The sequence below is a fragment of the Anolis sagrei genome, chromosome 1 (assembly GCF_037176765.1).
Source record: "Anolis sagrei isolate rAnoSag1 chromosome 1, rAnoSag1.mat, whole genome shotgun sequence".
In the NCBI taxonomy this organism is placed as follows: Eukaryota; Metazoa; Chordata; class Lepidosauria; order Squamata; family Dactyloidae; genus Anolis; species Anolis sagrei.
The window spans coordinates 73,884,683-73,912,358 of record NC_090021.1 but is presented as its reverse complement, the minus strand read 5'-3'; the positions used below and the strand labels follow the sequence as shown (position 1 = coordinate 73,912,358).

The 27,676-nt window shown below is 38.1% G+C and overlaps 1 protein-coding gene across 4 annotated transcripts in view; it reads left to right on the top strand.

Moving 5' to 3' along the window:
* SASH1 (SAM and SH3 domain containing 1) overlaps positions 1 to 27,676 on the top strand; it is a 655,322-nt gene that overhangs the window by 537,294 nt on the left and 90,352 nt on the right. For all 4 annotated transcript variants that reach the window (XM_060753531.2, XM_067466133.1, XM_067466128.1 and 1 more), the window contains exons 3-4: positions 23,477 to 23,527; positions 23,653 to 23,702. In XM_060753531.2, coding sequence (XP_060609514.2) covers positions 23,477 to 23,527; positions 23,653 to 23,702 — 101 coding nt within the window. The remainder of the gene's footprint in view (positions 1 to 23,476; positions 23,528 to 23,652; positions 23,703 to 27,676) is intronic.

The following is a 27,676-nucleotide window of genomic DNA, read 5'->3' as shown; positions in this document are numbered from 1 at the left end:
AGTTCAAAGGAACACATGGATGGACTATACTGTCTCATAAAAACAGAAATCTGAAAAAGGCTCTACTGTATGAAAGCTTATGATTAATCTGTTTGTTATTCTTTGGGGTGCAGCAAGATGTTCTGTTGTCATTCTGCTTGTAATGTGCTTTTTTCCTGTCCCCAGTTGGCAAGAAACCACAGTTTTCCCCATATTGCCCAGGGATGATTCTCCTTGAAGCTGACACTTCCCAGGCTTTGTTAGCTAGTTCTCAAGCTCCAATACTCAATGATATGAACTTGATGAAATTATAGTTTGAAAACAGTGAGGGTAGGCCCAGATCTTTACATTGCTTCTTAGATATTAGTAAAAACCAAACCTCTAACATTAGACTTAAAATTTCTAAGATTTTGAACAGGTCTTGCCAGGAGATTGTGTGCCTTTTGAATAGAAATATGACATAGTCTGAGCTTAGGTTGGTTTAGGCCCAAACAAGCATGACCTCTTGTGGTCTTCTTCTCTCTTGCACTTCTTGAGAAGTTCAATAAGAGAATTTGCTGAAATGTGAGCACATTATAGAAAACCTTGGGAGAGCACCTGTTTCACTGAGCTTTGAAAATTTTGTGAAATTATGTTACTATTAGTCATTAGGACCAATAACTTTCAGTTATTTACAAACAAAGGTTTTTTGTTTTGTTCTTGGCATTGGATTTTGAAGTAGGCATACTTCTACTGCCAGGATTATCTTACAGTTGCTTTCATAATGTAAATATGTTCTCTTCAAAATTTTTGTACATTTCTACACCTCTTCTGTGCTAACATGTAGCTTCTGAATCATTGCACTTTGAAGTGAAGTTTCCTAATAATGCAGATGAGTCAAAGGGTGTGTAATAGTACAACACTGATAAATAGCCTCCAAAATGTTGAATTAATACCATTGCGGAGTAGTAATTTGAGCTCTGGAGATCAGGGTCCGATTCTCTGGTTTACCATGGAAACCTGTTATGTGATTTTGGACAAATCACATTCTCTCAGAGGAAGGGAAGTACATGCCACCTCTGGAGAAATCATGCCAAGAAAACCCTGTGGTAGGTTCGCTTTAGGGCTACCATAAGCGGAAAATTACTAGATGGCATAAAACAACAATTATTTACAATCTTAAATATATACATTTTCAAGGGATACTGACACATTGGGGTGTAAATTGTTTAGGAAACATTGTCATGTACATGTTTTTTGTACATCAGAAGGGTTTTTCTCCTAGACACTCCAGTACTTAAGAGTGTGAGGAAACATGTTAATAGATTTTTCTGTATAATTGGGAGCCTGATCTTAGCCTCAGCCTTTCCTTGCCTTGGAGATATGTGCAACACCATTCCAGTAATCAAAGCCATTTACACTAGTACTTCAATCAAGGTGAATCTGAAGTCTGATCACAATGCTGGTATGAAAATGTGATGCAAGAAGATACTCAACCAAAAGTATTTCTCGGAAATGCCCAACTCTGACCCGAGTAGCAATAATTATAATAACTTTATTTGTGTATCCTGCCACCATCTCCCCGAAGGGAGTCAGGGCGGCTTACACATGGCACAAGGTGCCTAAAAATAGCATAAAATAAAACACAATATAAAATACAACAGAGTAAAACACATAGACACATAAAACAACAACTTTAAGACTCAATAAAACTGTGTTCATCAACCAAGTATGGAATATAGCCATCATTAACCCTTAAATAACCATAACTATCTGATTTGTTTTTCTGGGATGGCTTCCAGTTTGCATCTAAGCAGTCCCACACATCACTCACAGTATTGATTGTTAGTTATGTAGTGAATCAGCAAGCAACATGTACTTTTCAGTAAGTACATTACTTTGTCAGGACCTTCTCCTGCAATGCACATTGTCCTAGAACTGATATCCAAAACTGTACAGTAGGCTGCTTGTGACTTTACTGTTTCAAAGTGCAGATGGAGAACTCAATGAATGACTGTTTCCCCACAAAATGGGACCATGACCCATTGAAAACTGACAGAGAAATGTGTTCATCTCTCTTCTGCAGCATGTTACAGTTGGCACTCTTTATCCATGGATTCTGCATCCACTAATTTAACCATCCACAACTTGGAAACAACGTTTGATTTTGACATTTTATATGACACTATTGTATGTAATGGAGCTGAAGCATCCATGTATTTTGGTATCGAAATGGGGTTTGGAACCTAAACACAATAGATGGGTAAAAGTCCACTGTACTTTTATTCATGTGGGTAGTGTTTTTTATTTATACATGGAGATAATTCAGATGTCTCACTCTTCTTCACATTCATTTCAAGTAGGCTCACAAAGGCTTCACTGTATTGTTGTTTTGGGTCCAATAGAATCCAGAGAGCCATTATTGTGTAGCTGTTTGAGTGTAGGGCTAGGTTTGTAGGAAGTGAGGGTTCAGTCATTTGTCCGTGAAGCTGCTCTGGTGATCTTGGGCAAGTCATGTTTTCTCAGCAATGACAAAATGAGGCAATGACAAAACTAATAGTTAATTTATGTTATATTGTTTTTGTTTGTATGTGTTGGCATCAAATTGTTGCCGGTTGTAAGCTGCCCTAAGTCCCCCTCCCCCCAGGCGATTGAGAAGGACAGGATACAAATGTTTGAAATAAAATAAATAAATAAATAATATTCTTAAGTTTTGTCAACAGTGTCCTATAGTAGGTTAACCCTATGTCAAAGACTTGAAGGCATACAGGACATGCTTCTTATATTTGGAGGTAGATGTTGTGGTTTAGTAAGACATTGAATTTTGCTGGGAATATGTTGGAAACCACTTTGAGTCCCTCAGGGGTGAGAAAAGCATTATATAAATGAAGCAAGCAAGCAAGGAAGGAAGGAAGGAAGGACGGACGGACGGACAGACAGACAGAATAAATAAATTGTGGTTGTGTGACTGCATTGAAGAATTATAATTTAAATGATAAAACCTCCATCCTGAGTCTCTATGTTGCAAACTGTATTCAGTTGTAAACATTTTATTTCCATTTTTAATTGGCCTTGACTACACTTATATAATATAGAATAAGTATCATATGTACCTGATTGAAACAATCAACATTTGCTTGAGAGCATTATTTTTCAGTTTTAAAAAAAGTTTTTAAAAAAGAATTAATGAAGATTTGAGCAGAATTTGGTTAGTTAAAAATGAATGCCAATGAATCTAATTTTCAGCCATACAGGATCAGAGATTAGTTGGTTGAAAGACAGAACATACATTTAGTAAAATAGGATCTATTGTAACATTATGTATAAACATGTAATATCTTGGGGTCTATGCCAGTATTACATATAGTATGTTTTTATAAGAGGTGCTTCCTATATTGTTAAAATATGCCTTCTCATCATAGTGCTATTTTACCTTACCTAAATACCTTGCAATTGGTGTGCTTAGATTGTTCTTGGAAGGTAAACAAAGGTTGCGTTTGAAAGTCTGATTTCAGGAAGAAACCCTCTTCTGGAGAGGAAATTGGCTGATTGTTGGAAATATGTATCCCTTTTATCTCTAATGTGACCAACAGTAATCCTCCTTTAAAAATCCTGCAAAGTAGGTGGCTCTAACACATTTCCTGGTGAATTCAATAAGATTTATTTAGTGGCAGGCATGTCTATGATGACAAGCTGTGTATCTGGATAGAATGATAAAAATGGAGCTGGGACTTTGGGTTTTACACTGCAAGCTACCACACTCTGCAGTCCTCCCAGCTAAGGAATAGTGGCATATAGTGTATGTAAAAATTGGTTTGCATTTCAGTAAAAATTAAATATGGGAGAGGTTGCCTCCTTTTATTCTTGGCATTAATTTAGACCCTCCTTATTAACTACAAGGAAACTAGTTATACAGATACTTTTACAGAAATTAATGTGCAGAAATAAACAAAAGTGCTACTTTTGCACTTCTATTAGTTTACCTGAAAAACTGTCCCATCCCCCCCCCCCAAAGTTAAATGCAAGAATGTGAATTAAATTAAATTAAATGCAAATGCACATGTGTAACAAAAGCATAGCACTTGGGGCACCAGTCTTCCTTAGTCAGCAAGAGACAACTAGATTGCATCTATCTGTCTTTTGCTGACTGCTGGTTTCAAGGAACGTGTATTACATAAATCTAGTGTTTTCATCTTTATCACTCTGTCGTGAGAGTTGTAGACAATAATATCTGTCAGCAAAATCTGTTTAAATACATATTTAACAGAGACAAGTTGAGTTTGTTTGTCTGTGAGCAGTTTTTACCTTTATAATTTCACCAAAACACAAGAAAGAATGGATTTTATTGAAGTGACTCGACTATGGTTGCAGAGACCACTATTCAGAGGCTGATGTGGGATCTCTTTGAAATGTGCTAATTCATCAGACCTTTCTGTCAGTCTACATTTTATCAGCATCAATGCTTATATGTAGCGAGAGACAAAAAAGGAAAAAGAATGGATTGCCACTGTGGCTTTAAAAACACATCAGCCTGGACAGATGAATACCTATTGTTAGGTGTTGCTGTGTCCATATTTCTTTTGGTTCAGTGCTGTTCTGCCTAAACAACAGGATGCAGAGGTCATAGTCTAAGCCAATAAGCCTGTTCATGGCTGACCACAGTTTTGCCACCTCCTGTACATGTTTTGAGAACAAGGAATCCCAGCTATGTTATGACTTTGATTCATTAATTAATATTGTCTCTAAGACCTTTCTTCTGTCTTTCTTCTGTCTCACCTCATCCAATGCCCTAAGAACCCCTTCAGGGATTCACAAGACGCAAGATGGGTTTGACACTTCAAATTAGACTTAGGAGGCTGATAAACTTAGGTTGGGCTAAGATTTTCATTCCCAGCGTTGCCACATGTCCTATCCCTCGGCGCCATCTTGGAAGAATACTCCTGACTTTACGATCATGTTAAAATGCAAAGTATGGATTGTTGATGTTGCAATCCAAGGTGACAGAGAAACAACTGGAAAAGCTGACATGATATGAGGGTTTAAAGATTGAACTGCAAAGACTCCGGCAGAAGGCAGTCAAGGTGGTCCCAGTAGTGATTGGCACACTGGGTGCAGTGCCTAAAGACCTTGGCCTGCACTTAAACACAATCGGCGCTGACAAAATTACCATCTACCAGCTGCAGAAGGCCACCTTACTGGGATCTGCGTGCATTATTCACCAATACATCACACAGTCCTAGACACTTGGGAAGTGTCCGATGTGTGATCCAATACAACAGCCAGCAGAGTGTCTGCTGTGGACTCATCTTGTTGTGTTTCTTCTTCTTCTTCTTCTTCTTCTTCTTCTTCTTCTTATTATTATTATTATTATTATTATTATTATTATTTATAACCCACCCTCTCCCCCCAAAGGAACTCAGCATATTATTGTGTTTTCAATCTGTGAACATTCCTTTCTTTAAATGATGACAATGATATTCAAATCATTTTATGAAAGAGTCTGAATCACTTACTTTGGGCCCTTTCATCAAGAACCTATATGGAGTTTTAAAGAAGTGTATACAGTAGGTAATATATTGAATTGTCTAGAAGCGCAGCATTTATTAAAGACAGGAATGGCAGCATCTTCTCTTTGCTTCCGAGAAGATTTAAAATACACATTTTAAAATATGCAATGACTCATCAAGCAGCATAGCGTGAAAGCGGATGTAAAACCTTTGTCCTCTTTCACTCAATTGCTTTTATCTCACTGATAAAGCACCTTAAGCCTTTGTTCTCGACTTAATATTCATTGCTGTTACAAATCTCAGCAGACCAAAGAGCCAGGTTGATGTGCCTGGATTCATTTCAAAGGACACAGCTCAGGGTGACATACGGCAACTGCATCTCTTACCTGTGGATCAGCTCAGTGCTTGCAGATGGAAGGTACTGAAATTAGCAGTGCATAAGCTGCCCTGTCTGTTTTTGTTTTCATTCCTCACTATACCTATAGGAGGGTCCATTAAGTGGAATAATGGCTGTTGCTGTTGTCATTGTCATCTAACTTCAAGTCAGCTTAAAGCAAACCTATCTTTTCTAGGTAAGATTTGTTAGGTTTGCCATTGCCTTGCTCTAAGGCTGTGTAACTTTCCCTAGATCACCTGGTAAGTTTCCATTTCTGAGTGGGGATTCAAAAACGTAAACATTTCATCTGTTTAGAATGATGGTATATCATTCATATATATATATATATATATATATATATATATATATATATAGTTTAGTGATTAAATACAAATAAAATGTCTGCCCATTTTTTACAAGGTTGTGAAAAAGTTTAAATTGAAAACCTTTAGTGTTATATGTGTCTGTCTTACAAAAAAGTATTTTAACTTTAGTAGTAAGATAATATCTGACATCTGGAAAGGCATGGTTTGTAAGAGCATTTCAAGACACAGGATGAGAGAAGAATAAACAGAAAGGGAGTTGTCCTAAAGTTAAGGAGCATCTCCAAAGTCCAACCCAAAAGCTCCCATTCTGTTTTCAGTTGTCCATATAAGCGGTCCAGATGGATTATTGAGTGTCATGTTACTGTTGCTTTTGATACATGTCAAACCTACATGATATTACATTATTACATAGAGAAGGTCCAGGGCATGCTGTAGGTGAATTGGAAGAGATACTTGTTTTTTTCTGTTGTTGCCATTTTATTCATCCTTCTGTGATGTACTCCTGTATTTTAGTAATCTTTCTAATCAGTGATTACTGAAGAATTGCTTAGTTCTAATGTATGCCCCTAGACAGCGTGGGACCATTATTGATAACTGCTGGCTAATATGGTTTTTTTTTCTCATCTCTCAATGCTGTTTAATAGAATCCCAGTAGGTACAAGATGGTAAGGATGCTTTCCTAATAACAATGAGAAAGGAGGATGTTTGGGCTAAAGTACTTGGTTAGAAGGAAGCTTAATTAGCCAGGAATAATATCTGTGTCCTATTATGAAATGATAATTAGAAAGAAGAAACGAGGGTAGGAGGAATTTGCGGTCAAGAATCGGGAGTGGATATGTAACAATCTCCGGAAAGTGACATTTGCCAACTGTGGCTTGCAGGAACCAACGTTATATCTGCAACACACCTGTAAGCATGATGTGAAAGAAATAGGAAAAAAAATAATAAAAGCATATATTCTCTGTATTTCGATGTATGTTTATTTAAAAATAAGTATGGCATTGTGTGCAATAGAGCCTACTATGAGGTACATTTGCAAAAGATTGCAGCTTTTATTTAACTGACCTGATTTTTCAGCTGGAAAAGGTAAGAAAAGTATATGAGATAAAAAAGGACAAAGCAAAAAAGGGAAATGAACTTTAAACAAACTTAATCTTTTGTCTCCCAGTGCTCTTATTGCTGTAATATAAGTAATAAATACAGTGCTAGCCAGACTTTAGTGTTATTAAAGTCAGGATGAAAGTAAAAGAAATTCATGAAGGAATGAATTCTCCAAAACAGAATGAAGTAGCATTGTGAATGCCAATAGACACTTGGCTTTTCTGTTCCAGTGAACACAAAGTACCACACTGATATCCATCTACAACATTTTAGATGGCTGAAAGGGTTAGCCAAAAAAAGGAGCATTCAACATTGTTGGTGAAACTGAAGACGTGCAAGGAAAGCAGAACCATTAGCTAACAAGCAAGCAAGGCCACACAGGATTTTTACAGTTTTATAGTACATATCTTGCAAAGCCACTAGAGAGCTGGAGAGCAGGAGTGATTAACTTGAGATAATGCCACATATTTTGGAATCCAGACTAGAGTCACAGTGTCTGAATTGTGTGCAAAGACTTCAAGACTTTTATCAGAGACACTGGTAGCAAATGAATTACGAGAATTTGTCCTCGGAGTTATAAAACATGTGCCGTCATGTTTTGTTGAAGTGGTTTTGCAATCCAGCAGTATCTCAAGGATGTGGAAAGAAGAGGAGACAAGGACTGATAACAGAAAACCAAACAATGAGACTTGGGGAGTAAAATCACCCTGATTGTGTTGCCTGAATCTCCTGTGGTTGCAATTAGAAATGTGGAAGAACATGAAGCAAATTATTGTGGTGAAAGGAATAGACTCCGTGTATGATTCTCTTAGTATCCATGACATAGCTGAACAGAGAATGGAATCTGGATAAGAATATGGGAGATCTTCTGGTGCTCAGACTTCATTCCTTGCAACATTTAATAGATGAAGACAAGGCACATGTGGCCAAACTAGAGTATGGCAAAAGTTACTGAAGAAGGACACACAATCGAGGAGAGGCTGCAGTAGTTTGTTTTTGCTTGAGCTTAGTGGGAATTGCAAGGTTTGACCTATTTCTCTCCTTTTCCCCCATGCACAAGACTGTTCCACCCTGAGCTCTTAGAAATTGAAGGAACCCGAGAAAAGGGGTAGAGAGAGAAACTGAAGGATTTAAAAGGCAGCTGAAAAAATGGAGTGATGGAAAATCTTTGAGGTGGTTCCTGCCAAATTGGTACAGTTGAGAGATATAAGATTTCATTGATGTCCTGCTTTTTCCCAGAAGAACTGGCAGGGGGAGGTGGGGGATGGGATGGGAAGGGACTTTTAAAACCCGATAATGGTCTAGGTGAGCTTTAAGATCAGCTGGGGAGGCCCTGCTCTTGGTCCCACCACCTTTGCAAGCATGACTGGTGGGACGAGAGATAGGATCTTCCCAGTGGTGGCCCCCAAATTGTGGAACTCCCTCCCCAGTGACATCAGGCAGGCCCCTTCTCTTCTGGTTTTCAGAAGAAAATTAAAGACATGGCTCTACACACAACCTTTTGAAAAATAAGATATTGTGGATTTGACATAGTCTTAATAAGGATTATGAGCAAGGATTATGGATTAATGGTATCATGCACTTCATATGTAATTGGTTATTATTCTATGTGTTTTATTTGTTCAACTGTTTTAATTGTTCCATTGATGGGATATGTTTTATGGTTGTGCCTTACACGGCATTGAATCTTGCCTGAGTTGTAAGCCGCCTTGAATCCCCCTATGGGGGTAAGAAAGACTGCTTATAAATGAAGCAAATAAATAAATAAATAGGCTAGAATACCAGTGTTTAATTATGCAGGTACCTTTGACCTTTCTAATCTCCAGATATCTTGCTTTGATCCACAAATTATGCTATTGTTTTACATAAAGACATTTGGGACCCAATATATTGGGTTTTCATTGATCAGGCATGTAGCTGGGGGGGGGGGGGGGCTTAAAGGGCTTCAGCCCCCCCCCCCCCCCGAAATTCTCATGGTGGTTTGCAAAAAGGCCTTACTGGTGCATTATTTAAACTGTTATGTTTATTCATATCATGATCTGATCACCATACTCAATATATCCCATATGCATGGGGGTATTGGGGTAATGATACAGAAGGTTTGCTAGGGTAGACCCTCTTTCACTCAGACTCAGCCCCCCCCCCCCAAATCGAAATCCTGGCTATGGGGCTGTCTTTGATATAATGATCAAAAAGCAATAAAGCTCCTTGAATGGATTTACGAAACTCCAAACGCTGAGCTCAGGATTAGTCTACTACTGTGTTATTGTATTATTGTGTATTGATGATTTTAATTTTTAATTTGTAACTGTTTAATTTGTTTATATATATGTGTATATGTGACAAAGGCATCGAATTGTGCCTTCCTCTGTAAGCCACCCTGAGTGTCTCCCCCCCCCCCCCGGGGGGGTGAGAAGGGCGGGGTAAAAGTGACGGTAATAATAATAATAATAATCTCAGCCTTTCTGTAAAGTTTGCTTGACACTCCTATCACAAACTTTTCCACACTGAAAGGGAAATAGTAGTGCGTCCTTTAATTTGCTGTAATTATTAGTTGGAATTTTAAAACAGTATGCTTTTAAAACTTAGTTTGAAATATTACTAGGTTGGGGCACAATATTGTCCAAACAAGATAAAGAGTGGTATGTCAATACTTGAAATTGTTTTTTTAAGCCAAGCCAAGCCACACATGGAATGGAATGAGGGCTTATGGGAGTCCTGTTTATTTTTCTCCTGTTTTAGCATAGGAAAGTCTCTTTTAGGAAAGTCTGCCTGGAAACCAAAGCATATATGATACGGTGAATCCATGATCTGAATATTTTATTAAAGTAAGGACTCTGAATTGGAGTGACACAATGTGGTTGAAAGAGGAAGCATTCTCTGTTCTCATAATCCCTCTCTTATTTCAATCATGCTGTCTATCCCCAAAACTGCTGTTACTTGGGAATTAGGGCAAAGCCCCAAGTAGGGCATCCTCCTAGGCAGTTCACATGCAGAACTTTTGGTTTCAAAAATTGTGCAGTTTAAGGTGCACAAAATTTATAGTATTTATTTAAAGCTGATTTGTTTGCTTTTATCTACTCCATCCACAGCATAAACAGTACACAGTCCTGTGAAAAGATGTGAGTGAAAGTAAGAAATGTGGCCACATAGTACTATTATCCTATGTTAACTTCCATGATTATATCCTTCGAAATCCTGAGATTTGCTGTTTAGGAGAAGTTCTATTACCTCGACCCCCAGGATTTCCTAGGTTGCTGCCATGACTGTTCAAAGTGGAATCATGCTGCTGTAAGTGTGAAATTGATTGTGTTTACAGTAACATTTTTTTCTCAGATGCAGAGGCTGATGCCATATTCAGATTATGGATGAGAAGAGGAAGGTCCTAAAGCCTCCTCTTGATGTCGTTACATATGAATAACAATTTACCTCAAAGAGTGAAGTAGACATGTTTCAGGACATAACAGAAACGCTGGTAAGAGAGGTAGACACACACTGCCAAAAGCTGACATCAAAAGTCTGTGTTTTTCCATCCCTCCTTCATTATTATCCCAGTGCTAATGCTGCTTTAAAGCTTCCACCTATTATTATTATTATTATTATTATTATTATTATTATTATTTTTATCCTGCTTTTCTCCCATGGGTGGGATTCAAAGTGGTGTACAAGTCTAAAAAACAGAAAAAACAAAAATAACATAAAAATCAACAAAAACATCATAAACCACATAGCACACGATACATACCATATTTAAACAAATTAATACATTACAATGTAAATGAGAAAGTGGAGGGGGGGGGGCTGGCGAAGAGTAAAAAAGTTGTTTTACTTTCAGAAATTTGTTTAATTAAGGTTGTCTGATATTCATATAACTCTCATGTATGTATTTATTTGCAATCCTGTGCCTTTTCATCATTGTATGCCCCCAAGGAAGAATAAGACTAAGATTTTTTAAAAAGGAGATTGACAAAACAAATAAATGGAAAATATAAACCTGAGCAGCAACTATAATTAATAACCTAAGGGCACTTCCAGATGCACATTTTAAATCTGGGCCAAAAAATCCCGGGACCTGACAGCAAGTCCACTCTCACAACTGCTGTCAGCCCCCCTTCCATCCTCACAGCCTTCCTTTGTAGTGGATAAAGAGGGAGGGTGGACAGGGGACATCCATTGGATTTTTTTAAAAAATCACTCTGTTATGCCCTGGACGTTATGCATCAATGTAAATATTTTAGTGTAAACACAAGCAGATTTCTTATCTCTCTCTTCACCTAATTGTCAATTCAAGCTCTGTTTAATATTATAAAGTTTAAAAGAAAGAGTTTCAGAGAGTTCTAATTGTTTTCTACTTGTGCTTCCCTTGCGCCACCTGTCTGTCCATGGCTCCATGTTTTGACAGCCCAATCAGCTGATCAGCTGTTTCAGACTTTTAAAAAGGTCATGTGCACTGGAGCAGTCCACAAAAGGGGGAAGGAAGGAAAGCACATGTTTTGCATGACTGCAGGGATATACAGTCATACAAAGGTGCACATTTTCCAGACAGGATCGGGTTTTAAGCACACTTTTAACACTTTGCTTTTCAGCTGTTAACCCGATTCTGTCCACATTTTGGCTACACTCCGTTTAGCCACACACACACACACCCTTTTTTAAACTCAGTTACTTCTGTGTTTATAGCCATGTGTTTTTAGCCAGGACTCTAAGAAGACAATTGGCAAAAATCTAGAACATTTATGTTCCGAAATGCTACTTGCTTCTGCTGCAGCTGTTGTCACTTTCATCCTGTGACATTTAGGACACAGCATTTGTTGCATTTAACACTTGAAGTTAGTTTTGATTGTCTTTGTAAGATTTCTGTTGTGACCCCACTTCACATTTAATGAAGTCAGGATTTTACACACCACAGGCAGGATTTTCACAGCTAGTGCACTTCTTAAATGCATGAAAATGGGTTGAATTGACAAGGCAGCTAAAATGTGTTGGTTCTAAAACGAAATACTGCAAAGGATGGAATCTAATAATAATAATGTTACTTCTTTCCCCGTTCTTCCTCATAGCTCGAGGTGAGTTACAACATAGTTAATAACACATAATAATAGTAAACATTCTATAAAATATGCATATTAAAACATATATCTATAAACTAAATAAATAAAATAAATAAACTTTATTTATACCCTGCCACCATCTCCCCAAAGAGACTTGGGGCAGCTCACAAATGCACTCCAGAGTTCTGCATTTAAAATAAACAATGCATAAGCATAAAACAATAATGATATAAAATTACAGCAACAACCACAATGAATGCACATAACATCACATAATAATAAAATTATTTAAATGTATAAAATGCAGAAGTACCTGCAGATAAAACTGGCTGTCATCAATTAACAAACTAAAGAGCCATAGCAAATAATCAGTCCTCACATGTATCCATTTCAGTCTAAACAACACATATTAAAACACATTTCTATAAGGTATATATTAACACAAAACAAAGATTAAATTTCAAATCTTTTAAACCAGCAGTAAATATATTCAGTCAACCTGCTATATCCACCAATTCAGCATCCATGAATTCAACAATCCACATCTTGAAATTACAAAAAAATACTATTTCATATAAGGAATGCCATTTTATTACAGCATTATATTTAATGGGACTTGAGCATCTATGAATTTGGGCATCCGCAGGGGTTACTAGAACCCAACCTCAACAAGTACTAAACAAGATTATTTGTGTGCCCAGTTGTTAGCAGTGTGAATCAGTGCATATCAAACCATCTGATGTGGGGGACAGGCACCATCATTGCCCATTGCCTTAAACTGTTTCTTTCCTGAAATGTCATCAGAGATTGGCTGCCTTTAGCTCAGGGACAGCACTGGTCTATAGACAGCCATGCCAAGTAACTCAGAGGTACATCATCAAAAGGTTATCTTTGCCAAACAAATGTTAAATTCAATGTTACTGGATGACTTCACCTGGTGCAGGTTGACTTTTTCAGTGGATTACAGGTAGTGTCTAGCAAGAGTTTATAGTCTACATAAAGCATCTTGTTTTATCCTACTCAGCCTCCTCCCTTTTGCTGGTAACTGTTGTGAGTTGTATTGTTCTTCAGAACAGTTCTGGATAGTAGGGAGCCCTTTTACAATGTTGCACTTCTCTATCAGTTTATCCTTTTTAGTTCTGACATGTTCAGCTTCAAAAGATAACAAGATCAATGAGCATTCACTCTGCAAGACAGGAAGGATAATACCCTACTGAGATCACACAGCCATTATCTATTCATGATGGCTACTGTAGGTCAGAAAGAATTGTTTAGGGGTTTTATTCTTTAGTGTGGTAAAGTTCTGTGGGAAAAATCACTTTCAGAAGCTATGCATTGGGAAGTGATCAGGCAGATAGCAGAATACAGATTTTCTTCAGCTCTGCTTCGTGTGATGCTGTTGAGCACTCAGAAAATAGGTCCAACACAGAATTTTAAAAGCAATCGCTGTCTATAACACATTATAATAGATGGGACACATGGGGAAATGGTGTATGTGGAGCATTTTCTTTTTAAATTTTTATTTTAAAAAAACCTATAGATTACTAGATTCCATTATTGTACATCTGTTCTTCCAAGTTGAAAGCACTTCCAGGGTTGCCTTTAGAACCCATATTTGAAAATGTTGACTGTTCATATCCATGGGACCCACAATTCCGTTTTTTCTCATCCAGCAAAACATGTCATCTTTATGCACAAATACATCTATAGTATTCTTGCTTCATTTCATTTGGTTTCACTATAACATATACTTTTGCATATCTATCTGGAATCAGTAATGTGTCCTCTCTGGATACAGAGGTTATACAGAAGTTTTTGTGGATACCCCATCTTTATTTATTACTAGCTTGGGTATCTAATGGTGCCCGGGTTATTTGAAAAAGACATTGTTTGTTTTGGGGTATTAAGTGATATCATTTAGTTAATTAGTAACACTATGCAACACTATCAATTCCTCTGTGTTTGCTTTGTACCATAGAAATTGTAGGAAAGGGTTAAGGGGAGGCAGTGGGAGGGTCATGCAAATTCCACACAAGGAACTCTGGGATGCCTGCCTGTGAAGGAGGAAACATCAAATCTAGGATGAAATTCCCCCCAAATGAAAGCATTCCTTGGGTGGTGGGCCATAGTGTTTGGGGAGGACATTGGCAGTGTTTGGGCTACATGTTCATGGCGCTTGTAACCTGAAATGTCAGTTGAGGCCCTTTGAAGGCTTCTCAGCACTTGGAACTATAGCCTGTTTGTGGAGGCAAGAGGCTGTCTGTGTAAGTGAACACCTCCACCACATAGACACATATACATTTTTCAGTTTTATTATGTGTATAGAAGATTTATTATTATCTGTGCTTATTCTATCTTGCTTTTTCTGTTTCTTTTTGCCAAAGGAGATTCAAACCAACTAACCTTAAAAACCATAACAATGTGTGTTGCTATGGTTGGTTTTCATTGAGATTGTTGGTTGAAATAAATGTTTCACTAAATAAAGTGGGTGTGTAAGTGTTGAGGATGGCAGGAAATCATTGTTGTCTGCACTGTGTGTCTTCCCCCTCTGATAAGCATAACTGCCCCATAGTTCTATTCTCTATGACTTCAATCAGTTTGGTTGACTTGTTATGTTGTCTTGCCTGGACTGCTGCTATTAAACGCCTTTCACCTTGTACTGAAGGGCATCACCTGCACACATTTAATAGCTTGAGGCACTTAATAGAAGATTCCCTGTTCGAAACTTTGAAACTGACAAGTAAAGATATACTTAGTTTTTATAGCGGACTGTTCCATTAAGCTTGGGCAATAAAATTGTGCCTTAAATTGACCATGTAAGCATGGATGGTGTGTGGTCATGAAAAAGCCTTGCCCTTTCCACTTTACTGCCTAAATCTTATTATTTCCCTCCCTACTTAGTCATACTATGTAAATGATAAGATGAGCAAACAATACTATAGTATAAGAAGAAACAGGAATTATCAGTTCTAGTTGATGATCAATCTTTATAGCAATTCGTAGTTATATACATTTTTGCTGTTCCAGAAATGAGGGCAGCGTGGAAAAGTCATTCAATACTAAACATCCTTAAGGTGACTTCTTTGTCAATTGAAATGGTAATTATTACATTGTCAGAGCCAGAGGATATGTGGTGTCTATCCAGAAGATAGCTAAGCCTGACTGTACTTTCCCTAATGACTACTTGCCAGGAAGATTATACACCAGCACCCTTTGTTCATATTTATTGCTAAATTCTGTATTGTTTTAACTTTTTAAAAAAAACAATCTTGCATTCTCTACAGGATTGTGTATTGTATTGACTGTGAGAGATGAATCTCCCTGGGGTGGAAACAGAATCAATATACAGGCAGGATTGTTGTAGGTTTTTATCTCGTGATATTTTAGGCAGTCCCCAAATTACAAAAATCCGATTTACAAACTACTGATAGTTAAGAAATAAAGTGAAGTGAAGAACGGGGGTGAGACAACATGAAGAGAAATCTACCCCTCAGAAGTGAAAATTACTCCTGAAAGAGTTATCATGGGAAAAGGTGTTTCCACTGAAGCTTTCTCACCAATCCTTGTTTCCACAACAGACCATTTTTTTCAAAATCCAATGATCACAGGAACAGAAATGAAGTGAAATTTTCTGAACAAGGACACAGATAGCAAACCAAACACCACAGGGGTGTTAACCCTTCCCTGTGTGTGTGTGTGTGTGCATGTATATGTATATGTATATGTATATGTGACTGGAGTTACATTTACAAAATGTACCTGTTCTGACTTACATACAAATTCAACTTAAGAACAACTTGGGGACTTCTTGTACAGGAATGTTCAGTAGTGCTCTCATTCTAACATTTGGTTATGAAGATTCTTTTAACATGGGAATTGTTCTTCATATGCTATATGTTAATATGCTTATATGTGAAGCATTATTTCATAAGTTATTTTCACCAAACCTTTTTATTGTGGTCACTGTAATCAGCAATCCGGCAAGGAAGAGAGTTCAATGTAATACTGACAGGAAGAGAATGAGGAATGGACAAAAGCAGAAGGCAAAAGGATACTGGGAGGGGTTTTTCAAAAGTTAAGGATGTGAAATTGCTGGTGGCCTCTAGGTACTCTTTATGCAGAAGTTTGTGAGAGATGTGTCGGACTCGGTCTGGCAGGTTTAAGTTGGCCTGCAAGGAATGCTGCCCTGTTTTCCTTTTGGAAGCTTCTGAAAGCAAACCAAACTGGCTCTCAGTAAGGACTTTTTGGGCCAGATACACATTCCTTCTTAGTCTTGCTTCAGTGGTGGTGGGAGCGGAACAGGCATGCTGTACAGAAGCCAACCAGGGCCAACTGTATCATTGAGCATGGTAGGAAGATGCCTGACACGGTCAAATAGTTCACAGTTTAACTTCTTTAAAGACTGGATTTAAATGTATGTGATTTTGCTTAAGTTTCATTTTCATGTTGTTTGGTTTAAATGATAATGCCATCCATGCCTCAGTAGCTGAGATTTCAATATTATGTTCATCCTGACAGTTTTCTGAGGGTTTGGTGACCTCCTGCCTACTATCTTTACAAAGTGCTAAGAAACAATAGCTTTACTCCAAAGGCATAAAGTGATTCTTTAGCCTTCTGTGTTACTGAGTATAAATAAAACTCACCCAGACAATAATAAATAGTAAATAAATTATTTACATACATTGAAAAAGTTGGGAGGAATATTGAAATGCTTGTTGGATACTTTGATTCTGACTTTTGAGTTGCAGCATTTTATACAGTTGTTGTCATGCAAATCCCATTTTATTTCATGGGATTTGATGAGTGTCAATTGATGAGTGTCAATTATAAACTTGACACTGGTGTCTTGTATGCAATGCATATATTTCAGGATCTGTCATTCTTATGACCCTTTCAGAAAATATTTGGAATTGTATTTCTTGAAAAGAAAATATTTATCAGAAAACTCTACTTTGACTATTTTTCAGAACAGCCCCATGCCCCACCAGCTTTAACTCATTCCATGTTTTGTTTTGCACAAGATGTATTTCATTTAGGATATAACATAAAACACTCCAGCAATGACAAGCAAGAGTAATGGAGCAGAAAATTTCCATGTCCTGCTTTAATAGCAAAAGAAGACAGCATTGAGCAGTGAAATTGAAAGCTTAGAATACATTCCTTTTTAATATGAAATATTGGAAAATCACTGATCTGGTTAATTTTTTTTCTCAAACCATGCCTTGAAATTTGGTTACACCAGCAAATCTGTTTTTACTTCTTTTGTTTTGGATCCTGAAACATATTTCAGAAGGCAGAAAGCTGTCAACTTAATCTCAGAATATGACCCAAGGAAAAAGGATATTTTACTGACCTAAATTATGCCTCTTAGAGATATTTTTTGAGATCTCTGTCTGATTTGCTATAGGGTTTTATTACTGACCTCACATATAGCTTTCTGTTTAAAAAAGACAGAATCCAATTTTTGAAACAATTATGCTTGGTTTTAAAATTATTTTTAATACCATCTCCATGTGGATATGTGAATCAGCTCCAGAAAGCTGTTATAATTCCATTGCTACAGTGTATTACAAAACTCAGTTAATATTATAACATGCTTAGAATGATGGTATTGGCAGTGGGAATCCGTGCCTGCTCCTATAGGCAAATTTGTTTGAATGACCTTTATTCTATAGTCATGGTATCTTCCCTGCATATACATTTGAGAAAGTATAGCACTGGAAGAAAATCCCAGCTTGCTTTCAGATGGTCAGCTGCTCTCTAAAAAGTGTTCCCACTGTTGATACATCTCTGTGACAAATACACTGTTGAGCATAATAGCATTTCTAGTCTGTTGCACTTTCAGTTTTTGTCAGATGCTACTTAGTACCCTTGGTCTTGCACAGAAAGAAAGACAAACTCTATGATAAAATAAGGATTTTTTTCCTTCTGGTTTCTAACCACTTGCAGTGCTGCCTGAACCCCACACAGAGGTACATGGAAGATTTACCCTTATAGTATTTTCCCTTAAAGTATTAGATCAAAATTGATGCAGAGTGATACAACTATAGCACATTTGGGGGATTAAACATAGCTAAGCACATGCCGCTAACCCGACTTCCAGCATTGTTCTGAAACTATAATAAATTTAAGATCTTTGAAGCAAGAATGGGGTGTGTTTGCTCTTTTTAAAAAGTATGCAATCAAAACAGTAATTGGATCTGTGGTTTGAACTAAAATCAGAAACAAATAGCCCCTTATTTGATAAATAAGGGCCCTTCCTGACAAGGCCCAAAATGCGGGACTTTTACCTGAGGCATCCAAATAATGCCTCAAATAAAAGTAAATTAAATCAGAACAAAGCAGGAGAAGCCTGTTTTGTCCCGAATTAATTAGATACCCCGTTAGAGCTGAGCTTTCCTAAAAGGCCCTTTTCTAATGGGTAATGGGCCCTGTGGGTACAGACACCTGAGACTGCTTCCACAGTCCCAGGAGTCTGTCTCCACAGCCCAATTCACTTCTTTGGCCTCCATGAACCTGGAGAAGCGAAGAGGGGCACTCCTTCTCCTCACTCCCACCCCAAATAAAAATAAAATAAAATAAATCCTTGTTAGGTCACCATGAGGCTGCTCCAGCACGTCAAAATGATGCACCAGGAGCTGGAGGGGATTCCCCCCCCCCCCCCCGACTCCTAGCATGTCATTTCTTATACACTAGGAGCCTCATGGCAACCCAGTGAGTTAAATAAAAACTCATAGGGTTGCCATGAGGCTCCTGGTGTATAAAAAATGACATGCTAGGAGTCGGGGGGGGGGGGGAGAATCCCCTCCAGCTCCTGGTGCATCATTTTTTAGGCTTTGGAAGGGGAGTGTTTGAAACCCACTTTGGAGTAGGTTTCTTTAACTCGCTCCAAAACGGGTTTATGCCCTGTGTGGAAGCACCCTTAGTTTTATTAAGACATGTTAAAACTCACACAGTAGTTTACATACTTGGTTGATGATCTTTGTGCTACACAAGTTTCTCTGGCATAAATCAAAACTTTTGTGTTTATTTCCTGGAGTGAAAGGAAAGGATATTGCTCAATAAAGGAGTTATATAGCTGGAATTAGCTTTTTGACTGTAGCCAGGATTTTGTCCAGCTGTTTCTTTACCTCATTCACATATTCAGCTCATGGCACATATTCAAGGTTTTCATTAATAGCAATTCTTGAATATATTTTCTGCATTTTAGTAGTCTCAATAATGGTATCTCTGTTTTGTGGATTTTGGATTTTGTTATGTTTTGCTTCATGGCCAACCACAGCTACCCCAAATATTCTTGAGCATGGGTGATTTAAAATGCTGGAAATTAATGCTCAGTTAGAATAACCTTGCTTTCCTCACAGCTCTGCCTCTCTTGTAAATATTTGGTTTGGATTTGAGAGGTATGGTTATCTTTCAAAACACATCCCTCAAAACCTTGGGTGAGAAACAAGTTCTTTGTTTATTTATACATTGTACCATTATGTGAGAGTTCACCTGTGGAGGTTTTCTACCCCCCCCCCCTTCCTAAGGCACAGCCACATGTAAGTCCAGGGTATTTAAATAGTGCCAGAACCCAAACAAAACTATGAGCAGAGCCACTCTCTTCCTAAACATCATTATTTGTCAAGCAAATGCTACTTGTTCTAACTGCGGAGGCTTCTTACTGAACTTTGAAGAACAGTGTGGCTTTATAGATGCAGAGACAAGGGAGAGTGCGTACAGAATAAATGAGAAGAGAAGCAGAGCAGAATCTGGATTTTGTTAGCACAGGATGCAGCTGGTACTTTCCTCAAGAGAATTCAGGACGAGGAGGAGACCCACTCCACCTTCCTCTGACAATGGAATCTACTGTGCAGTTTAAATCTTTCTGGTTTAGTGTCAGCTTAGGTAACCAAAGTATCCCTTAAAAGACATTAAAGGCGGGGATGTAACTGCACAGAGGTTATATCTTGGGCAAAGCATTTGCAGTGCAAAGCTTTTCTTTTCACTACCAAATAAACCAGGCCACACCAAATATTTGTTTCTCAGATGCCAGGAAGAAAAATTCTTGCAATGCACGGCAGACTGCTCTGTGTCAGTGCATGCAGTGTGCGGGGTGTGGTGGCTGGTAAAATGTCCCTTCCCTTTGGTTTATTTGGCACTGAGAGGAGGAGAATAATCCTGTGATAGTTTACTTCAAAGTAATGTCAAAGTAAGGACTTGAAGGCACATGACAGCAACAACAACAAATATTGGTGCCTTTTCTCCCTTTCTGGCCTTAGTGTTGTAAGGAAGGAGGAGTGCATGTGAACATCTAGCCCTGTACTTTCAGATTATTTGGAGAAATGGTAGGCAGTGGGAAAGACTTCACGACTTTAATTATTGCTAATTTTATATCAATTGATTTGTCTAGTTAGGTTTATATTATTTTCGCAGTTTTTCCCAAGAAAGAGAGATCACAAATCTTTCCTCCTTAGAGGCTATTTTATTTCCCTCACTTACAATTGCTGAAATCAGGCAAACCAGTTCAAAGCAATTTATATTTGTTTACCTCGTTTCAATTTGGTCCAGGCTGAGAGAGTGTGACTTGCACTTAGTGAATTTCCATGACTGAGCACAAAGTTGAACCCAATGCTCAACCACTATACTTTGGTGTACAGACTAAAATAAAGTGTGCATTCTGATTTGATTTGTTGGGAGGAAAACCAGAGAATGGCTGTACCTTTCCATGACATGATAAGCAAGCCAACTGGAATCAGTCAAGCAACATCCAATAGTATACCACCCATCAGTGGAAAACAACAATTCCTTCAGAATTCTGGCTTACCGTGTCATGTGAATGTACCCATGTACAGAGACACTCGCTGGAACACCTCAGCAAAAAGTGGCAGGCTCAAACCCAGCACCTCAATCCATGGGTGATACCAGATGAGAGACTCCCCCCTGGGCACACAGAAGACTGGGTGACTTGGAAGGCGCTGAACAGACTGCGCTCTGGCACCACGAGATGCAGAGCCAATCTTAAGAAATGGGGCTACAAAGTTGAATCCACGACATGCGAGTGTGGAGAAGAGCAAACCACTGACCACCTGCTGCAATGCAACCTGAGCCCCACCACATGCACGATGGAGGACCTTCTTGCGGCAACACCAGAGGCACTCCAAGTGGTCAGATACTGGTCAAAGGACATTTAATCAGCTACCAAAATTTGTGGTTTTTTTTATCTGTTTGTTTGTTTTGTTCTGTTAGAAATGTAATACAATGTTCTGGTTGCGGATGACATGATAAATAAAAATAAATAACCATGTTGCTCTGAGAAGAACTGGGGAATTTACTCATAAGAGCAAGCAGAAGGGATAGCACAACCCACACAACTCTCGATTTCCTAAACATAGTTAGGAGATAGATAAAAAATTACATGTATGCAGTAGAACTTAGTGCTGTACTATAACTGCCTATCAATAGACATGTATTTACATCACTCAGGTGTTGTCATGAAATAGGGAGGGGAAGGGAGGGGAATAAGTTGCGTAATAAAATTCACAGACCTTGAAAGATGATAGAAGCAATGCCCATGTTTCTGGAACAGTGGGTAGTACTTCAGATATTCTAGTTATTAACTTTGTTTTTCAGTGGTTCTCTACAGAGAGTGGGGAATGCTTAAATGTATAAGCATCCTCTTTGCTTGGATTTCTTTCTTATCCATAATGGAAGTTTTTGATTTCTTAGAAGTCTTGGAACCACACCTTTCCTTCCCAATACTGAAATTGATTCCAGTGAATTTTCTTCAACAAGAATTCTTCTGGAAAGGTCCCCATATTGGAAAGCATAGAAATAAATTTACATTGGATGAAGTAATGAGCTTAACACTCTAAAATCTAGCATAAATTCCAAATCTCTCATATTTTCTTTAAAACATATATTTTATTATCATTTTTTTAAAAAATCATGACATACCATATAACAAAAATAAATCCAGAGGTTTTGGTGGCAAAACTACTTTGAAGTATTTATTGCCTTTCAAAGTCCCAAATAAATTCATGAGGTCACCATAAATTGACAGAAACTTGAAGGCACATAACACACCAATTGGTGTGAAAATTCATATAGGATCTATTTCAGACATGGCTATTCTATAGAAATTTTTTCCCTGCTTCCCATGCCATGTTCATAAATAGTTTAGGAGATATAACAGCATAATTATTTTTCTATTTGTCCTTTCTACTCTCCTGTTAGCTGAATCAGACTTTTGCAATCTCTTCACTTGGCAGCCAACAGAGGTTTGAATATGGACAAAACCTCTATTCCAGAGTTTTACTCTCAATTGTGTGGTTTGTTGGTGTTCATATTCTTCCTAGTTCTTGTGTTTGTCTGTTGTCTGTCTATATTGAAACATGGTGCATGTGTGTATGTATTTACTAGTCCTTGATTATCTGTTGATTGAAACTAGCTCAACTTGTTACAACCACATTGATAATTACAGTGTCTGCTCACCTGTATTTCTACCTATTTATCTTGTATTGCTGTGTGGTAAATGGAACAAATATAATCAGAAAGTGCCACACAGGAAAGTGTTTTAAGAAAAATGGGGGGGGGGGGTGTAAGGGGGAGCACATTATCTTTCAAATAAGATAGGAATTATTCAAATGGAACTGTTGAGTTAGTATATGAAAGCTTATGACAACACCATTCTCTCAATTAGTCTCTAAGGATCTAGCTACCAAGATCCCTTTGCATGCGATATTCCAGACTAACACGACTATAGCTTTGAAATCTACCAATTTTTTAAGCAGTGCCTGACATTTAGTCTACATGTTGAGCCATCTAGTGATCACATACTATATTGCAAGGAAAGCAAAATATGACGGAAACAGAAAAATAGGGTTGAGTGGTTCTAATGAAACAAGATATGATTAGTGATCATTCCACATGATCACATTAAATGGGATCACATTACATTCTTCCCATTTCTTTTAATGTCTAACTGTGGATTCATGCATTCCTTTGACATAGTGGTTCACTATAGCCCTCCTCTGGCCATATCTAAACAGTGATGGTTTGTGAATTGGTTTCTTAGCTAAGTCCCATTCTCTATTGCTATTTGATTTTAGTTTGGTTGTCAGTACCCCCATCCTACTCCTGTGTTAGACTAATCTGACATCTGCTCTGTTTTAGGAGAAACCTGATGCCAGCTCCACATCTCTACAGCTGCGATCCCAGATTGAAGTAAGTACAATGGCTACAATGATCTGTTCTCTGTTTCTGCCATCAACTTGGTATTCTGCATTGGTCAGATAATAAAGCCTGCTGTTGTTCAGTCTCAACTCAAAGCAATGAATCTTCTCTTATAGGAATCCCTTGGCTTCAGCAGTACAGTATCAACACCAGAAACAGAAAGAAAGTAAGTTTTCCTTTTTATGTATGCATTAAACTTTATGTGAGCTTATTCTCATCAGATTATTTTCTTTTGAGTTTTCTACATGGCCCCACAAAAAGGTAGATTACTTAAGCATCAAACTTGCTTAGAAAATCTGCTTGCCAGTATGTTTTTAAATCTTTTTCCCTTCCTAGCTTAGTTCTTTTCCTGAATGCTTAAATTTCTGAAATATATATTCCCATTAATTACTATTTATATCACCTCTATTTATGACATTTGTAATATAAGCCATAGTAGAAAAGATTGAAGTGGAAGCTGAAAGTGAGATAACAAGTAAGGAATGAAAAGAAGAATGTTGACGAGAAAAAAAAGAGGAGGGAAGGAGTCACAAAGAGGCTCTCCAAAGGGTGAGGCTGAAAGTGGGTCAGAAGAAACCAAACCTATGGCACAGCAAAAGTGGAAGGGAAAGGAAGAGACAAAGATGAGGTGGAAGTTGGAGCAAAAGCCAGAGAGAAGTAATGGCAAGAAGAGGAAACAGGTAGGGTGGAAAGACAAGGAGGTGAGAAGGAATGGAGATTCCGAGGCTAGTGGAGCGAAGGAAGAAGGCACCGGGATCAAAAAAGGACAGTTGTGGGAACATGGAGGAAAGGAGACTAAGGGATTGAAAGAGCACAGAAGGTGGGAGGCAGAAATAGGTGAAAACTATTAAGAGAACAGTTAGAATAAACTTGCCAAGTGGAAGAGCTTGGAACTGTTGGGGAAGGCAAGCCTAAGAGGAGTGCAAGCTAACTAGAGGGCAGGCAGACATGAGCAGGATGAAAAATAAATAAATTAATTAAAATGTTGAAGTTTAATGAGTGTGGCATTTGTGCAAGGGCTGTTGGAGGGCTGCTTTGCTGTGCTTTTTAAATACATTTCATTGCTGTACAGCAGTGGTCCCCAAATGTTTTGACCTACAACTCCCAGAAATCCCAGCCAGTTTACCAGTTGTCAGGATTTCTGGGAGTTGAAGGTCAAAACGTCTGGGGACCCACAGGCTGAGAACCACTACTTTATAGCAATCATAGTTGCAAGCCAGTTCATCCCATCCAAGCCCCCTTGATATCAGTAATAGTGACCTCTTTTGGTTTTGCCTATATATCTCTACATTTCTCTAACCTAGAAGATGTGAACTCTGATCTTTCATGTTTTAACCCTTTTTAAAATTGGAGGTGGGCTGAGTAAAATTGCTAACTCTGGTGCTTCGGCTCCATCAGCATGTATCCCATCGTTTTCCAATGTTTGTCTATGCAAATGGCTTCCCTGTTTGCATTAGTCTTAGTTTACATCACAAGTCCAGAAAAGTTACCCATACATAAATTCAGACCTGTCATTCTGTATGTCTATACACATGTGTGTGCACTCTCAAATAGCAAGATAGGACAGAGTCCTTTTAACTTCATGGAATCAATTAATAATTTTCTTGAGTGGTAGAACAAGATCAGAAACAAAGTTTGAAAAGTTAGTTTTACCCAGAATTCCCCAGCCAGCTCCCAGAAATCCCCCAGCCAACAACCCAATTGGCCATGTTTGCTGGAAGTTTCTGTAGTTCAAAAGCATAAGTTTTCCATGCTTTGGCAAGGGATGGAGGTTGGCAGCTTATATTTGTCTTTCATGCTTCAAAGGGTTGCAGTTGAGCCCTAGCCTCAGAGTCTCATACCTTATGTGTCAGAAGTAGTTGTGTAAAGATGTGCACACATAGATAGGTTTGCCTTGTGACCTTAGGAAATACCTTCAAGGTAGCTGTATGGTAGGATATCATCTGAAGAGGGCAAGTCATTTTAAAATTGCCAGAGCGCTATGGGCATTTCATGACAAGCTGAAAAGATGAGTGACCAAAAGAGACATGATTTAAGCCTGCACTTATCAAATGTGACAGTTTGATTGATTGGTGCAGGCCTTATTCCCCAGCACTGTCTCATCAGCCCAAACAGCTCCATGCTAAATGAGTGTCTAAAATCTGCTTACAAGAGAATGCAATGTATCCTAGCTAATGTATTTGAATGTCGAATATTATTCTTTCTTACTACAAACAACTAAATCCTTCTATAGTTGTGTGCTAAATTATCCCATACATAAACAAATTGTATTATGTTGCATTAAAGACTGCCAAATTTTATTTGGCATACGTTTTCTTAAACATTTAGAGAAGGGAACTGCAGTGCATGAAAATAATCTTGGCTGGTTTTTCTGCAGCTAAATCACCACATTTCTTTTAAAAATGAATAATAAGTATTTGATTATTGTGCTTGATAGTGGTTAGTGTAAATCTTCTAAATGGTGATGGAATACTTGGATCTGAAACTAATTTGGGATGCTGTTTACTATATGAGTTGAAACACTTCCTGAACCCAAGATAGATTAAAATAGTATGTACTCCCCCTCCCCTCCCAAGTATTATTGGGAAAACAAGAGTCAGATAAATGTCTGGGATAAAAGTGTAAATGAACTATGTCTGTCCTGCTTTGCCTACTACCTTGCGGACCATGCTCCCTGGATAGTAAAAGAGCTGCTTCTATCCAGCAATGAATGAGCAGAATTCTGCTTGTACAGTGGGTCATCTTTCCTTTCCTCCCAGTGTAATACACTATAAACAAATCTGTCCAGGAAGGTGCCTCAGTTTCTGACCACATTGAATTGCCAGCTCATATCTAGCTGTGTAAGCCCCAGGTGTAACAGCACTAGCAAAGTCTTGTTTTAGAAGTGATATGTTCCTTGCTCATAATTACTTGTAGTACCAAGCAATCCACTGTGTTTGTGTGTTGGTTTTGATCTCCTTAATTGTGCACCTGGATCTAACTACACCACAAGAAGAATTAACATTGTGATTATTGTGCAGAACTGAATCCAGTAGAACATGTGTACAAGATTCATTATGTAAATAAACCATTAGCCAGTACGTTGAAACAAAAATTGTCTAAAAACAACTCAATTATCTTGCAAGCATAGGAATGGTTGCTTTTGTGAAATGTTTAGATTATGTTTCGAATGGCATCAATGCCATCCTTGTTTTGTCCTAATTAAATCCCAAGGGGGAAGGAGAGATTAATTGCCTTTATAACCTTTGGAAAAAAGTGTTCTCTGTGCAGATGACTGCAAAGTACTCAGACTCCTCCCTTAGAGATTATAGCACTGATTAAAAACTTTTAATAAAGCATTACTGAGTAACTGATCGCTTTAGATAGTGCCAGGGGAAATGAAGCAGCCTTAATCATATAGAAAAGGGGCCGTGGTTATGGCTGCAGCAGTAGCATGCAGATGCAGCATAGTGAACTTTTGCTTTCTTATGGTTTTATTTTTGTGCAATTATCTTTTCAAGTAATTTAGACCAAGAAAAATCACTCCAAACATTGAGTGCAGTGTGATAAGAGAAGAGAGGTCAAGAAGAGAACTAGGTGCAACCCCCATCATCACCCCTTTCTTTACCTGTGATTGAGGTGGTTCCATATTAAACACAGAGCTCCTGGTGGAACAGCAGGTTAAACCACTGAGCTGCTGAACTTGTTGAACAAAAGGTCAGCAGTTCAAATCCAGGGATTGGGGTGATCTCCCATGGTTAGCCCAGCTTCTGCCAATCTAGCAGTTTGAAAACATGCAAATGTGAGTATATCAATAGTTACTGCTCTGACAGAAATGTAATGGCACTCCATGCAGTCAATCCAGCCACATGACCTTGGAGGCGTTTATGGACAATGCTGGCTCTTCAGCTTAGAAATGGAGATGAGCAGCACCCCGCAACGTCGGACACGACTAGACTTAATGTCAAGGGGAAACCTTTACCTTTATATTAAACACATGGAATTGCCATTATCATCTGCTTTAGCTGTGCCTCTTGCTGTTATGTCGTATAACTTTTCAAAATGTCTCAACACTTTAGGATGCACTTTGCTTTGTCTGAATGCAGTAAAATCTTATGCTTCTTTTGGTACCTTGTATAGGATAGTATGGAAGTTTCCACT